Source organism: Gamsiella multidivaricata (genome assembly GCF_025024155.1).
Source record: "Gamsiella multidivaricata strain RSA 2152 chromosome Unknown BC939scaffold_95, whole genome shotgun sequence".
NCBI classification, from domain to species: domain Eukaryota; kingdom Fungi; phylum Mortierellomycota; class Mortierellomycetes; order Mortierellales; family Mortierellaceae; genus Gamsiella; species Gamsiella multidivaricata.
Window position 1 is genome coordinate 103800 of NW_026251803.1, and position 15687 is coordinate 119486.

The 15687-nt window shown below is 45.6% G+C and overlaps 7 protein-coding genes across 7 annotated transcripts; 3 read left to right on the plus strand and 4 right to left on the minus strand.

The window, feature by feature from the left end:
• Positions 1 to 436: 436 nt before the first annotated feature.
• BC939DRAFT_332763 (uncharacterized protein) lies at positions 437 to 1768 on the minus strand. Its single transcript, XM_051551612.1, has 3 exons — positions 993 to 1768; positions 823 to 882; positions 437 to 647 (listed from the first exon to the last, which is right to left on the minus strand). Exons 1-2 carry the CDS (start codon positions 1606 to 1608, stop codon positions 857 to 859), a joined length of 642 nt encoding a protein of 213 aa, XP_051407445.1. The 5' UTR covers positions 1609 to 1768; the 3' UTR covers positions 437 to 647; positions 823 to 856.
• BC939DRAFT_332720 (uncharacterized protein) lies at positions 1746 to 2624 on the minus strand. Its single transcript, XM_051551611.1, has one exon. It carries the CDS (start codon positions 2378 to 2380, stop codon positions 1883 to 1885), a length of 498 nt encoding a protein of 165 aa, XP_051407446.1. The 5' UTR covers positions 2381 to 2624; the 3' UTR covers positions 1746 to 1882.
• BC939DRAFT_466243 (uncharacterized protein) lies at positions 2201 to 3240 on the plus strand. The gene is made up of 4 exons (XM_051557618.1): positions 2201 to 2276; positions 2475 to 2620; positions 2702 to 3175; positions 3196 to 3240. The coding sequence occupies exons 2-3, from the start codon at positions 2610 to 2612 to the stop codon at positions 3132 to 3134; spliced, it is 444 nt and encodes a 147-aa protein (XP_051407447.1). The 5' UTR covers positions 2201 to 2276; positions 2475 to 2609; the 3' UTR covers positions 3135 to 3175; positions 3196 to 3240.
• A 5513-nt stretch (positions 3241 to 8753) lies between these two features.
• On the plus strand, positions 8754 to 9353 carry BC939DRAFT_466260 (uncharacterized protein). The gene has a single exon (XM_051557619.1). The coding sequence runs from the start codon at positions 8868 to 8870 to the stop codon at positions 9162 to 9164; it is 297 nt and encodes a 98-aa protein (XP_051407448.1). The 5' UTR covers positions 8754 to 8867; the 3' UTR covers positions 9165 to 9353.
• Positions 9322 to 10306, plus strand: BC939DRAFT_466262 (uncharacterized protein). The gene is made up of 3 exons (XM_051557620.1): positions 9322 to 9421; positions 9529 to 9953; positions 10043 to 10306. Exon 2 carries the CDS (start codon positions 9575 to 9577, stop codon positions 9941 to 9943), a length of 369 nt encoding a protein of 122 aa, XP_051407449.1. The 5' UTR covers positions 9322 to 9421; positions 9529 to 9574; the 3' UTR covers positions 9944 to 9953; positions 10043 to 10306.
• Positions 10307 to 10877: 571 nt separating this feature from the next.
• On the minus strand, positions 10878 to 11282 carry BC939DRAFT_507488 (uncharacterized protein; the record flags this gene model as incomplete). Its single annotated transcript, XM_051560889.1, has 1 exon — positions 10878 to 11282. The coding sequence occupies one exon, from the start codon at positions 11280 to 11282 to the stop codon at positions 10878 to 10880; it is 405 nt and encodes a 134-aa protein (XP_051407450.1).
• Positions 11283 to 14049: 2767 nt separating this feature from the next.
• On the minus strand, positions 14050 to 14423 carry BC939DRAFT_481243 (uncharacterized protein; the record flags this gene model as incomplete). The annotated part of the gene is made up of 2 exons (XM_051559007.1): positions 14050 to 14376; positions 14415 to 14423. 2 exons carry the CDS (start codon positions 14421 to 14423, stop codon positions 14050 to 14052), a joined length of 336 nt encoding a protein of 111 aa, XP_051407451.1.
• Between the last annotated feature and the right edge of the window lie 1264 nt (positions 14424 to 15687).

Consider the following 15687-nt stretch of genomic DNA (forward strand, 5'->3'; position numbering starts at 1 on the left):
TCTTCAGGGAGGAGGGACTGACGGCAATGCGAAAGGTCAAGCGCCCCAAACTGACCGCCAATCATCGCAGGGAACGTATGGATTTTGTCCGCATGTATGAGCATTGGACTATCGATGACTGGAAACGGGTTCTATGGACAGATGAAACCAGGATCAACCGATACGGGTCCGATGGGAAGGTCTGGGTTTAGAAGAACACAAAAATCGGCGACCAGGACCGGCTCGTTGACGAGACGCTCAAGTACGGAGGAGGTCATCTTTTTATGTGGGGTTGCATGACGTATGACGGGCCAGGCTTCATCTCTCAAATCCATGGGACAATGGATGCTGAGTTGTATGTCGAGATCCTTGAGGAGTGCGTTGCATTGACGCAAGAGTGGTATGGGATCCGGCCACAGGATATGATTTTCCAGTAGGATAAGGACTCCAAGCATACCGTGGGAGTATCAAGGAGATTTTTCGAGAAAAAGAACTACAACTTGCTCTTTTGGCCCGCACGCTCTCCAGATATGAATCCGATAGAGCACCTCTGGGAGCATCTCGAGAGGCAACTAGCCAAGTATCCTAAGCCTCCTGAGGGAATGATCGAATTGTGGGAACGATTGCAGGTCGAATGGAACAATATTCCGGCTTCAGTCTGCCAGACCCTAATTGAGAGCATGCCGCGAAGGAATGAGGCGCTGAAGAACGCTAATGGAGGTCACACTGGCTACTGAGAATAATGACTTGGTAGGGACTTGGTGGGAAAGATCCGAGTACGAAATAAAAACACCAGGGGCCGGAAATTGAGTAAATGACATGGTATCAAACATTTATTCGTACCTTCTTTAGTAATGTAGTTGGCAGTTCAAATGAACTATGCTTGAAGCTTTGGAGGCAACACTACAACATGGTTGAATTTCACAAAGGAGGGTCCATCATATAAATTATTCTGATAAGAAGAATGAAAAATCGGAAAACATTTACTCAATTCCCGGAGTTAGTGTAAGTACCTTCATTATCACTAGAGTCTGAATCTACATCAGACTCTTCATACTCGGCTTCTGGATTTTCGATCTGGTCTTGATCATCACTGGGCTCGTCAACGCTACAAGCATCGGACGTCGATCCATCACTATTGTCCTCAGATAACAACGAAAGATCTTGAACACTTGCCTGGTCATTTCGATAATTAATATCTTCTACTTCGAACACTTCAATTTCGTCATTGCATCCTCGTTTTACACCACTGTAGTCCAACGAAAAGAACCCTTGGCCGCTTGGGTACAACGTCGGGAATAAATAGCCCAAAAGACGGGGGTTTGAGTATTTAACGACCTCTTGATCTCGTCCCAACAAACCAAAAGTCAAGTTGGCTAGGTTGTTTGCCTCGTCGGCTGTCGTGGGACCACCAGTGCCTACGGGTCCCATATGAAAAGCCTCAAGTCGTGACATATTGGCAGATTCGTCAACCGCTTCAGCATTGTATTCAAGAAGCGTTTCGGTAGCATCCGTTAGATCGCTAGGCTCATCGACATTCAATTCTTTTATCAGCGGATGGTTTAGCTTCATCCAAAGCCAGGCAGCGCGGATCCTAATTTTATCTTGAATTGATAAATTTGCGTCCATGTCCGAAAGCCTGATCAATCCTCGAGTTCCTGCATGAGCTCCAAGGTACTGCTTACTCTTTCACAAACCAATCCTCCCAGACACAAAATGATAGCCAGCACGGAAGGAAGGGGTAAGTTTGCTACGTGAATTGGTCAATTCACAGAATACCAAAATTGGACTCAGATATCCCTCACCGACTGGATTAAGGTCTCTAATTTCATCAGGTTGTTCACCTGGGTACATCCAATTCTCGTTGACAAACTTCATCTAATACCCACATATTCACAACACATCAGTACAACCGTATCTGAGGAAATAAATCATCATATGTCTGTCTCCAACTTACGTAACTAAAGACACCGTCCAAGTCTTTTCTTCTCCCTGATTTATGTCTAGCACAGACAACGATTGAGCCTGAATGTTTGCCACCAGGTTTTACATCAAGTTCACGAATCCGCATTCCATCATTGTCACAGTAATTCAGCAATGGCCAAGTCATCGATTGCGCAAACTCGGGAGTAGCTCCTTCCGCCAGTGCTTCAGCCCTTGCTTGAAAGAATTTCTCTTCGATTATGTTTTGATCATCTTTCCGGAGCGCAAAGTACTCTTCCTTGTATAGCAGTCTACAGCAAACAGCACATCGCTTCACGGGGACTTCCTTGTCTTGTTTGGCCTCATTAGTAAAGGTAACTCTCCGAAAGCTAGTCGGCACGCGTCTAATAGTGATTGGCACCTGTGGATCTATGTCAACATTTGAATGGCCCTCTTCTTCGTTTGATTCTGGCGGCATTGGAACGAAACGATAGACATCAGTCGATAGGAAATTTGATGATCGATATAAAAAAAGACTCGGTCATATTTATCGAAAAATGTTACTTTGTCAGAAGGAACAGGCTAAAACCTTGGAGCTCAAATTGCCGCAATCGAACACGCATTGAGCCACACTTTTATGCTTGGCTCCAGATACCATATATAAAGCCTTCAAAGGATCTATTCCTCAATTAACCAATTAACGAACAATGTCACGCAAGTAAGAGAGTCGAAAAGAGTCGAAAAACAATGCACTAAGAAAGAGATCTAACTCTGAAATATATCATTCTTTTCTATCAAGGTCCAAGGCTGTAAGAGAACTTTTCTTAGCATTTCAGAGAATCGAATCATCCACAGAGTATATCTTTTTCGAGATACAAGATGAACTAGTTGGAGCAGAAACGACCAATGTTCCAAAGGAGCGGAGGAAAGTGACCTTGAAAAATAGAAATGGAACAAGGGTTACACTTCAGGAAGACATTGCTTTGCAGCGATTCCATTTGTTCTGGCTCGTTCCAAACCTGAAAGATTCAAAACAAGTGTTGTTCCCGTACACGAAGGTCGAATGGGAAGATTTATGGGAAGATTTAATTGTGAAAACAAGAGAAGCTTCCAAATTCATCCCACTCGCGCCATTGAGAATGTTGGAGGCACCCAACGAAGAGGGAACAGATAGACTTATCCTACAGATTCTCCAAGACACCATCCCTACACAGCGACCCTCCGTCCTCTGAGAGCCGTAACTGCCAGTTGCTGTCACGTTGTCAGATACACGGTTAATTAAACCGTGGTAAAAACGTTGCTCAAAGGATGTGGCTTACATCGTTAACGTCATTTAAGCTCGCCATTTTTGAAGTAAATTCATGAAATCTCTCACACACTCTTGTTTTTCTCATTCCGCAACACTGTTATCTTTCTCATTCCGCAACACTTTTCATTTTCAACATGTGTGTTGATTTACTTTATATATGCTGCATCTGCGGTAACAGAGATGAAGTCAAAATTTCCTGCAGTCTGAAGATATTCTGTTTCGAGCAAACAAAGAGTTCGAGAACCATCGCCTGTATAGGCTGCTTGATTGACAGACTTACGACGAAGGATGTTCTACCACCCCACCGGTATCTTTTTAAAGACACTCTACCTGAACCTGGTTCCCAGAGGGCGGAAGAAGCTTCTTACATTTCAGCAAATGAATAAAGACAGACATTTCATGTATACAATCTACCCGAATTACAAATTCTGTCAACTTTTCCCATCGATGTTTGGTTTCTGTGAAGCCAAAGAAGCCATTGCCATAGCTGTCAATGTTGTCATTTCCCTCATTTTTTTCCCAAGCATAGCAGTGGGCTCAAATTGTAGCTTTAGCTGTAGAAACATCAATCCTGTGTGCTGTTTCGTTGCTGGAGGAAAGCATTAAAGACCAATCATGCAAATTCCTCATTACACAGAACTGAACCCATCAAGAACTTGAGTAGAAAAATGTAAAGTGAGCCAATGAAAGAATCATACTCTCTGTACCTCACAATGAGCGCCATCCCAAGTGCCGTCCCTCTTTTTTTTGTCACATCTCACAATCGATCTGAAGCGCCAACTGTAAGTAACAAAAAGTCTCCTATCTACATTTTTTGTCTCTCGTGAACTACAGCACAGAATCAACTCAATTATATTTCCTTGCCTTTTTTTATATTTATTTAGTTTCTTGAAATGCTGCTAAAGAAATTTACTCTCCTGGCTGCTTTTGTGTTTACAGTTTGCAGTGGTGCTGTTCTACCTAATATTACAGCATTAGAAAAACGTCCAGACGATGTTTCAGTCGAAGCTATTGATTTCTCTATCTGCGGTGCTACGATTGCAAAAGCTGCAATTGAAATATTCAAGTTTTCCAAGAACACTGGGCAAGCTCATCTGAGGGGAAACGCAGAAAATTGCATCAAGAAACTTCAGGCACAAAACGAATGTTCAACTGTTAAAAAAAGAAGTCGAAAAGCGGATGCTGGTGATGATAATGTATCAAGATGCTTCTGCGCATATTCAGTTGGTTCCGCCGTAAACGTTGAAAATTTTCTTGGAGAAGGGAGTCAAGCTACTCAAGTAATGCTCGATACAATTAATGGTGGATATTTTACAGGTGCCTACAATTTGGAAGCGGACTGTGGCGATAAGAGGCAATTTACAAGTATTGTTGTGAGTTGTGCAAGTGACTCAGTGCAGGATCGCGTCGATCAGTGTAAGGGAGGCACTTATTCACCAGTCAGCCAACTTGTCCAAAAAGCTAAAGCGACAGTGCATTTAACAAGACCAGATAAACCAGCACCATGCGAGATTCGTCCTCCGTACCGTAATCGTACTCCTTCGAATAATAACACAATAGCTAATTAAGAGGAGATGAAAAAGAAATATCTTTAATCATCAATTTTGAACTTAACCTGGAGGATTTAGAAATGAAAATTTTTTTTTTTTTTTTTTTTATAACAACTTGTCTCTCGAGTCAATTGACTCTGCGAATCTATCAGACTAACTAGCAAAGATCTACTATCGCTGTCCTCACCACCAAAGCGGAACCGATCCACAGTCGCCAAAAGACAGGTCACATTCCCCGGGCCTGCCCCTAGGGCCTGCGCAACAATTGCCACACCTCATCAGTGTGTTAAAAGCTGAAAACACCTTGTTACAAGAAGGGTATCTTCCCCATCCCCTCCATGGTTGTCAACCGCCTCCTCCCTTGCAGGCAATCCAGCAGCGTCCGATCCGCTGCGTCTGGGTCAAGCACGGGGCCAGGGCAGCTCCCATTTACATGGTCAGCGAGTAATGCACCACACGGACATTGGTCATCGTCGCTAATGTATCCATACCCATCACTCCAGTCCCCTCTCGGTCCCTTGTATGGAGTTCGTTTCATCTTGGCTGTGATCCCCCATTCTCGCTCTCGAGCAATGGTGGCCTTGCAGCGTGGTTTCCAGATCAGCTCCGTAGCTTTCTCCTCAATAAAGCCGACGAACTTGTGAATGACCTGGCGCGCAATCGACGATGGCGAGGTAAATAGACTGCCCCACTCCTTGATAAGGCTTACGGGTGTGATGCCACGGCATAAATCGCTGATGCTCCAGGTCAGATCCGGAGAGCGGTCATAATACTCGTCGCCTTTGAGCATTGATCGGGTCCCGGCGATACAGGATAGACCTCGGATGTGGGTCTCGTTGTTAGGACAAACCCATCGAATGGGTTTCGGTGCAGCAGCGGCGGCTCCAGCGCGGATCCTATCACGCTCTTGCTGCTTCTTGCTGTTCTTGTTGTATGCGGTCGTTGCAGCTCGTCCCCACTTATCAATCTGCTGTAGCCCTTCGCGCCAGATCTCCTTGTGGACATCTCTAATAGCACTGCACGTCCACAGGTGATGGTTGTCTTCGTCCTGAACATCGCAGACGCAGCAGACACGGTCAGGATATAGACTCGGGTGGCGAGCCTTCATGGTATTCAGGGTAGGCAGCATACCATGCAGCTTCTTAATATGATGTGTCCTCTGGGACGTATCAGCAGCACTGCTGAAGAACGTGTGCACAGAACGCTTGTCGTGGACATGGGCAAGGGTGGGCCGCCACTCCACGTCAGCAAGATCTGGTATCGCTCTCTTGACACGACGTTGGGTTGTCCAGGCCTGATGACGCCTGATTGTCGTCTGCTGCTTGAGTAGCTGCCGCAGATCATGTTTGCAACAGGTTTATGCTCGGTTAAGTGCATTATGATGTCATCAGCGCTTCGCCCATCTTTCTACGACTTTCTAGAACACTGTTGCTATCTATCCAGCCAGTTTATATAAACCCCATCCACACGTAGAACTAGACAGCAGCATTGATACGAATAAAGACTCCTTTCCACCCTAGATCCACTTCCACCTGATTTGACCGTTTGCAATGTTCCACAAGATGGTCGTGGCAATGTGCAAAAAAGCGGATGTCTTGCTGCTCGCTTAAATCAACTGACCAGGGCATTGACTCGACTCGGACGGCGGCTGTCGCCACAGTGTCTGCAAGATTGTTGCCCGTGTTGGTGCTGTGCCCACGGATCCACCTCACCTCCACCGACCCAGGCCGATCATGGACAATTTTGTGTAGTGCTGCCCAGTGTCCGGAGTACGTACTACGGAACCGCTTACGAGGTAACGTGTCCGCACGGGAACGCACAAGCTGCTGGTATTGTTGCACGACCGCTTGGTTGTCGAGCTCCACAATAATGTTTTGGTCTGGTGGTGCAGATAGGATGGCAGCTAGGAGACCCATGAGTTCTGCTTTTGCTGAAGAAGCGTACCCGTCTGTGCGGCCCTGCACACACCTGACCACGGAGGATTTAGAAATGAAAATCCTAAGTAGGGGGGGTTTTTTTTTTTTTTTTTTTAAAAAAAAACAAATAAATAACTATAAGAGCCAAAGTGCCGGGCGGGCGAGCCTGTATGGTACAGTAGTATCACGCGAAGCTTCCAGAGAACAGTGCTGTGGATCCTAGTTTCGGGTCCAGCTTGGTGCGGTTGTTTTTCGGCATGGGGGGCCGTGTATAAATTACCTTTCGGATTGCGGGCAGCAGGGGATTGGCTCCCTCCTGAGAGAATGTTCTATTCTGCTCAGGTTCGTACGCCACCGTGGGCTACGAGGAGATTTTTCAGAACAATCACTCGGATTTGCCAGAGCCGTTCTCCAGCACTAAGGTTACGGGGGGGACTATTGAGAGAGGAGACTAAATAATTTACTTCAGAAATCACTCGAGGGCCGCAGTAACATCGTAAGGAAGCCGTACATATATGCCGGATCGAAACATAAGTTGAATATTTGCCGAATCAAGTCACACAGGAGAGAGCCAGTCCAAAGGATCAAGATATCAAGTTAGCAGGAACAGGACGACCGAGGCAGGCTTGCGGGAAAATACGCGGGATTTATATGGCGCCTCCTACCATTGTTCGGGACAAACAGGAACATCCTGACCAGCGAGAAATAGTAACCCCCATAAAATAACCAATAAACCCTGGCAAAGATTGTCCATTGGAAAAAAAAAAAAAAAAAAAAAAAAAAAAAAAAAAAAAAAAAAAAAACTATAAGAGCCAAAGTGGTTCACTATCTAGTACGAGATGAACAAGGGGCTGGAGTGTCACAAAGTGGCAAGGCAGGGATTGGAAGCAAGGGAAGGAAATGGCAATGATAATATTTTATTGCAAGATAGTGTACTATGGCTACAAGGACAAGGTAAGTATTTATGCTAATGCATTTTCTAGATGCGAGCTGGGACAAGTGGACAAAGGAATAGGAGGACATTGAAATTAGAGTAAGTAGAAAGCTTATAGTGAATAAAGCTTCTCTTCGTGGCAAGGTGATGAGTGCAGGGGCTTTGGTGAGAGTGACGGAGTTGAATGAGGAAGGGAGGGACGCTGATCAAGGGAGGGAGCTGAGTCGAAGGAACCGGGAAGGGTTCCTGTTCGTTGGTGGTGTTGAGGGTGTTGCTAGATGAGGGTGGAGTGTGTCTAGGGGAAGTGATGAGTGTTGGACGCGACGAGGGTGAGTGTGTTGAACGCGTTGGAGATTGTTTACGTGTGACGTGCATTTGTCGCCAAATGCACTCAGGCCCAATTGCTCTCTCGCACACTCCTGTTCCTTCACACTCATCGTTCGTGACATGGAGTGGGAGTGGGTGGGATACCCATTGTCTCTTCCTGTCGAACAATAGGCTTTAGTCGTCACATCGATCAACTTCGCTTTGCACATTCAGGCGACGACAAATAAATTATACATCAATAAGGGTTATCATACAAATAAATTATACATCAATAAGGGTTATCATACAAATAAATTATACATCAATAAGGGTTATCATACAAATAAATTATACATCAATAAGGGTTATCAAAATAACCGTTGCTGTCATGTTGTCAGATAAATTATACATCAAAATAAGGGTGATCAATAAAGGTAGATTATGAGATATTTTGCGGTGAGTTGATGTCAAGGAGATGAAAAGTGGGGGGTTTTATTCAGCCCTTGGTCCTAGGTCGGGGTATTCTGCTACAGACTGTTGGGACATGGCGGGTGGAGGTGGAGGGACAGACTGTTGGGGCATGGCGGGTGGAGGTGGAGGAGGAAAGAAGGAAAGAGGGGGTGGTAACATCGACGTTGCGAGACTGCATTTTCAACCTGGCCGCATTCTGTGCCTCAAAAACACGCAACCGACCTTTAATAATAACAAGCTCTTTTTTACGACAAATTTAGTAGTGTTTCGTGTAGGATCTTGGTTGGAAGTGAGCAACCTTAGTGAGATGTCTGTAGTCTGTTTAAAGAGAAAAATAAAATTTTGGCGCGATTGTGCCTCAAAACACCTCTTTGATTTGTGAATGCGGAAATTAAGTCTATATAAGGCGTCGTGAGGAGTGTCGTGGGGAGCATCTCAAAGCTCGAATTCCTCAAGTCAAGAAAAACAAAATTCCCACTATGAAGTTTATTTCCACCCTGCCAATGATTGCACTCTTTGGAGTTGCTGCCGTTTTAGCAGCCCCAGCAGCCCCAGCAGCCCCAGCAGCCCCAAGTGGTCTGACTGCTCCGTCTGGAAATAAGCTCGATGACATCATGGACGCTCATCACGACGCCGAATTCTCGAAGCGTGGAGACAGTGATGATATGATAGAGAAGCGTTGGTTCAACAAGTACCTCAAGCGCAGCGATGCTGTCGACGACCAAAGTGAGATTGATCATGGTGTCGAAAAGCGTTGGTTGAACAAGTATTTGTGAGAAGTTCCTATCCGATTAACGCCTACTTTCGAACGCTGAATCTATGATTTACCAGAGATTGAAATCATTGATGTCTTCATCGTTAAATTATCCTTTTTCAGGTAGTCTACATTTAGAAAAGATGTGCCGCACTTGTGCCACATTTGTTTAGATGTTATTGCATTTATTTTGAATATACGTATATTGCTTGTCAATCTTATTGTCTATTTTACTTGCTCCTACTTCACTACTTCCTTCACTTGCGCCCTTGTAGGGACCTGAGTCATTGAAGGTAGCAGAGGACAAGGCTCATTAGATTGATTACTTATTTGGACAACCGAGATTGCTTGGACAGTGTGATTATTATCATTCGTTGTGCTCTTACCGGACAATCGAGGCATGTGCCTGTCTCCGCGGCATTCGGCATCGTTATGGCCGCGTCGACCACATTTGGAGTACTGCTTATGGCATGCAGTCTCATGGGTGGGGTTCATTCCACAGAGCTTGCAGTCAAGCAGCTGGCTTGTTCTATTGTTGGGACCTCGGAATGCCTCTTTCGGCTCGGGCTTCTTGTTCGTTGGGGAGAATCGATTCGATCCCCTGCTGCGCTTGTTTCGCGAAGCACCCGTCGAGATACCGGCAGAAGTGCCGTTAGCGTCTCTATTATATGCGCTTGCGGACCGACCAAACCACTAAGAACGCTTGTGAAGTCGTTGATAGAGGCAAAGTCAACTGAGGCTCCCTTCCTAACATGGAGGCGAGTGACCATGTTATTGAGAGTATCAAGAGACACGGTGTAGTGTAGTGGCTCTATATCAGGTAAAAGTACTAGCTGTGAATATGTTGCTCAATAAACGTCTCTTCTGCTTTACGAAGTCTCTACATAATAATTATCTTACGGTGTATGGATAAAGCTCCAGATGTGGTGGCACTGGTAAGAGATCTTTCAACGGTGAGGATAATAAAGACAGCAAAACTATTTACGAGAATAAGAACGGCGACAACACACTCAGGTTAGGGATCTGCAAGGTCAAAGGGACTCTGTCTTGACTCCTGTGTCCAGACGTCGGCATCGAGGGGTACTGTTCTTGATCCTCCGCTCTTGTTCGTTATGAGACCATGATCATTACCTGTCGTGGGGGCAGGCAGGTAATGTGAGCGGACTCGCAGGAACACTTGGGGGGCACTAGAGGTGCATTAGTTCAGACGCACGGGTCCCGTCTCTACTCTTGCTGGGCGATATGCTATGAAGGCCAGCTGTGGCAGAGTATACCGATCGAAGGGTACAGTGTGTTGGGACAGGGATGCGTGGAGCGACTTGGAGTGTCGTGCGGGGGCAAGTGTTGAGCAAAGTATAGTGAGGAAACAGACCAGGAACCATTTGGCCCTGATATTTATTGACCAAAGAAAATTTCTATAAATGCAAACCCTATTGACTCTTGTCTAAATGCATGCTCTTCTAATTGCACATCCTGTAATTGCACGTGCGGCACACGCCTGGTATGATCGTATGAGTGTCCTGTGTTTCTCAAAAATATTCGACTCGTGCTAGGCCAATGTAACTGTCGAATCGAATTTCGAATTTCATTCGAATTTTACATTGGCCTAGCACGAGTCGAATAAAAGTCGAATATTTTTGAGAAACACTGCCTGTACCTATTCCTCCCATCGTATCATATCAGGTGTTGTGTCCGTTCCTTGTACCTGTATACCCCGTCTATGCCCTGTGTGGGTTTACCACACTACAACGGTGGCATTCAATAATGTGAGAACCATTTTATTGTCATCCTTGACACCATTGATGCGAATGTCTCGAGCAGTACGCATGGCAAACTGGCGGTAAGACTCTCTGTTTTCTCGTCCAGTCGCCAACAGCTGTTTTATCTGTTCAATGCGCTCTTGTTCGGTTAACGCAATCTTAAGAAAGATTGCTTCGCACTCATCCCAGGCCAGCTTCGACTTCGGTCTTTTAGCAAACTCTTCTTTGAGGGCTTGACTATGGAAGGGGCTCACGGCGTGGTACGACAAGTAGCGACTGCATTGGTCCTCAAACATGTCATCTCCCACGTACGCGCAGACAATGTGCTTCGCTTGATCCAAGAACGCCCGAGGATCGCTGTCCTTTTTAAATCGTAGCATTGTGGTGTAGTAGGTCTAGAACGATAGAAGAGGACTAATCTGTAAGTATGATGTTTGTTTTTTCAACGATAGATCATATACGGAAAAGAAGAAAGGACGCTTACTATGAAGGTTTGACAACCGAAACTGTTTGGGCGCTGGGGGGAGCTCTCTCAGTTCAGGGAACTCAAGATTACTATACAGAAAGGCTACTCAAGGTATGTATATAACATTATGACAAGGAGAACAAACAACAAAAGAGAAGAGACACTTACTGTTGGATACTAAAGGGATCACTTAGTTCCACAGGTGCCTCTCTCGAGAATGCAGAGAAAGGGAACACTATCTACTGAGGACTAGATAACAACAATAATACAGCCGAGTTAGGGATATATCAGCTCAAAGGGGACTCCTTCTTGGTTCCTGTGCCAGGAACGCTCCATTCTCCAAGGGGTACTATTCGCGGTCCTCCTTGGTCATTATTGTCGGATCATGGTCTCTACCTAGCAAAGGTGCGGGGGTCCACCTTGTTCTAGTTGGGGACAACAAACACCTGGATCGGTCGACACTAGTGCGGGACAGGCCAGGGATCGTAAAGAGCCGTTGCGGAGACTTGCGGAAGGACTTGTATCGGATCTTGTCAGCAAGGTAAGGACTTGTGACCGAGGGAGAAGGTGGCGAATTAAGATGAGGAACGATGGGGGTGAAGAGAGGCAATAGCACACAGAGTCCTATCTCTACTCTTGCTCAACCGACTTAGGGGTGGGCTGGCCTTCTTTTATACTTATTATTTTCCTTTTGATACTGGAAACCTACAAAGACCTGTTGATATATGAAAGCCTGATAAAAGATATAAACTGCTAACGAAGCTAACAACTAAATACAATGAAAACAAATGAGTTGACCGGGCAACTCAGGTCAACTCATTTTGAACCTTAATAATGTCCACTCAAATGTGCCTGCGCCCAAAAATAAAGGCAGACTGGATCATCCATCTCATTTCTCACTCCCACACTCCCAACTCACTCCCATACTCCATTTATTCGCTTTCATAGGTACCACTAAGCTCCGCATCAGCCTGGACCTCTTCGCCTGGGATAAGTGTAGCTCTGTTAATGCATGCCTCTTTGAAGTGGCAGAACATGGTGCTGGTACAGCTTGATCCATATCTTCGATGAAGGATAAAGCGCATGTCTCCTCTTTCAATCTCGCTGCTCAATGGCGTAAGATCATCGCAGCCGAATAATATTTGTTAGATCCCTTTGCAAAGGCTGCATTAACCGCAGATAGTGCAACACTTTGCATGGCTGCGTGAGGTGAGAGGTGCAGAGATCGAGTATGGAGGAAAGGCCGTTTGCGCCATTTGTTTTGAGTGGGCCTTATTTTTTTACGCCTTGTGTAATTGCCTCTGTGATTTGAGCTGACCCGGGTTGCCCGTCAACTCAAATGTATACACCCATAAAAAATCAAACTTTGAAGAGACCTAAAAAAACAGTGAGCTATGTCCTTGATAGCAGCTCTGGTCCCCAGCTTCATAGATGTCCCGACTATTCCACCCAGTCTTTTGGGCGGGACCAGAATGACTTCGTAACAGTATATTCTTCGAATCTTTTATTCTCCGAAAGAGGCGGAGAGTCGTTACCTTGTCGTTTGATATTGGGACCCAACGCTTCATTAAGCGAAGCCCTGTCTTCAATGGGCTCAATGAGTAGGTGGATTCGCTTTTCGAGTGCATTCAGCTCGTGGATGGCCTCTTCATGGGCTTGCTCTTTTTTCGCAACATCGTCGTCATCCGACGCAAGGGCAAGAGAGCGGCTAAGGTCGGCTTTCTTTTCTTTCAGCGACCGTCGGTGCTCGTTCATTTGGACCAAGATTTCTTGGTCCGTTGGTGTCGCCTCAGGAGCATTGCCCGATGGCTAATCCTCGTTATCGATGTTCATCTGCTGGATGTCGAGGGACAGGCTGTTGATATCGTTGCTGTACATGTTGTTTTGGTGGTTGTATGTATGTGTGTGTGTGTAGATAATATCTTCACTTAAAATTAGAGGTACGCTTATCAGACTCAATAAAATATATTGAACTCTGGTGAAGGCAACCTCGACGTCTTGCCTGAGGAGTCGTCCGATAGCAATACGAATGTTATTATTTCAGGAGAATTATTTACTATTTCCAGGGTCGCGTTACTGCAGGAATTGCGCACCGCGGATACTACACCTTTCAATCGACCTGACTCTTCCATCTCCAAATGCTTCTCTGCAGCACAATTCTTCGCACGCTCCCTCACTACCGTCTTTTAATTGATATTTGGCTCCATTTATGGATAGACAAAACAGAAAAACGACATACTCCTGCTGCTCGAGTGCGCTTGTGCTTGGCCGTTCCTGAGTGAGAGACACGTCTGTTTTTCCCGCCCTGTTCTCGGTTCCTAAGAGTCGCTTCACCTATCCCCTCCCTCCTTATCCTTGTCTCCTTGTCCTTTGTCACTCCCTTCCCTCCTCTTCCCTATTCCCTGCTCTTCTCCATTCCTGCCATCGACCATGCTACTCATGATTCATGATTCTGACTCTCTCTCTGTGTCACTCCCTCTCGTTCTGCTTAAGCACCAATCATACCATATCTACCATATCTTACCCCTCGCCCTACCCTCTACTCTAGCCTCTATCAACGCTCTCGTAACAAAGTAAAAGCAATAAAGTTGCCACAAGAACGATTAGCATTTAGTGTGCTCTTGCAAACTGTGATAAAACTGTGCTAATTGTGCTCCAAGTTTTTGCGTCCGCACCTGATTTCATTCCTTGCTGCTTGCAAGAAATTGTTCTCGAGCAAAGTTGATAGATCGACCCTTGTAGCTGGTTGTCAAGGTATCCAAAATGGGCTCGATTGATTGCTTTTCCTTTTCGGCCCTCGCCATAATCAACTTGACAAGTTGGCCCCTGCGTTGGTACGCCCTGTTACGCGCTTTGGTAGACGCCCAGGTCGAGTCTTGCCTTTTTGCTTCCGCCACAGGACCATGGTATTCGTCCCAGGCTTGCCGAGCAGACAAATGTCCACGCCCATTATCGCTCTGCATCAAGTATCCTTTGTTACTATCATCAGTCTCTGAGGATGCCCGAGGCTGCTCGATTGAAATGCAAAGTCAATCCTTGATCTTACCCTTTCCATTGTTCCGGCTAAGGATTCAACGAGGATGCCCCCTCTGAAACGCCTTTAGTTGTTGACGCTGCTTTTCCGACAGGTCCACTATAGCCAGCCTCTGCACTAATGTATTTTTTTACAGTGTATTTGAAGACGACCGATTTGAAATACTAGAGTTTCCAAACTAAATCCACGCTACAGCCCTCTCCGTACTCTGTATCGCAATATACCTAAGACGATCAATTTGGAGCGACAACATAAGTCAATTGCGATGATACAAAGAGGTTCGAGCACAGACAGCTTCATTACCTGCGACAGAGTTCAGCTAGTGTGCAATAGAAGGTCAGTCGAGTACCAACTCCATGTCATGGACATTGCTCACTACGATTTCATCGTAGGAATGAATCTCTTTCCTAGATTTGGGTTTGCTATCATAGGTGTGGTTATGCCGACACCAAGCGAAGAAGAATTTCTATGGATGCCATCCGATGAGAAACCATCGGTAGTGCCAAAAGAGACGCCTTTGAAAGAACGCACGCCTGAATTCATCAAGCAAAAAGAAGATTTTATGAGAGCGCTCGAGCCCTCTCTCAAAGCTAATGAAACCATATACCCAAAACCATATGATTCGATGAAAGTCGCGTAATCCAGGAATGGTCTTGACCGTTTCACGTATAGGTAGAGAAAAATGAAGTAGATAGAACGGTACAGAAGTGGTGAGACACAGGAGTCATTGTGCTCACGCCGAAAGGCAATCCATACAACAATTCTCTGACAATGGCTGCTCGCTGGGACCTAGATGGCAACATCATGAAGTACCGCGTGTGCCTCGACCCTCGCACATTGAATAAACAGCTAGAGGGTACAGACAACTCTCCTTTACCACTCATAGTAGATATTCAGCAAAAAGCGGCAGGACACAAGTACTTTTCGACAATCGATCTCTCAAGCATATGATCGAATGCCAGTGGACAAGGCGAGTCAACCATTGACAGCCTTCATCTGCAATGGCAAGCAATACATGTTTGCAAGAGCACCATTTGGGTTAAGACCTCCGATGAGCATTTTCCAGCGAGGAATGTCTCGTTTGCTTGGTGGTCTGCATTATGGCAGCACATAATCTGATGAATTATTGTTTATTCGAAGTCAATCGAAGAACATCTAGCTCACATCACTGTGGTCGTCAATCGATTAATTGAAGCAAAACTAATCATCAATCGAGAGAAAAGCAGGTTTCTAAGCACTGAGGTCCTTCTCATAGGATTTGTTGTAAAAGAAGAAGGACACAGTA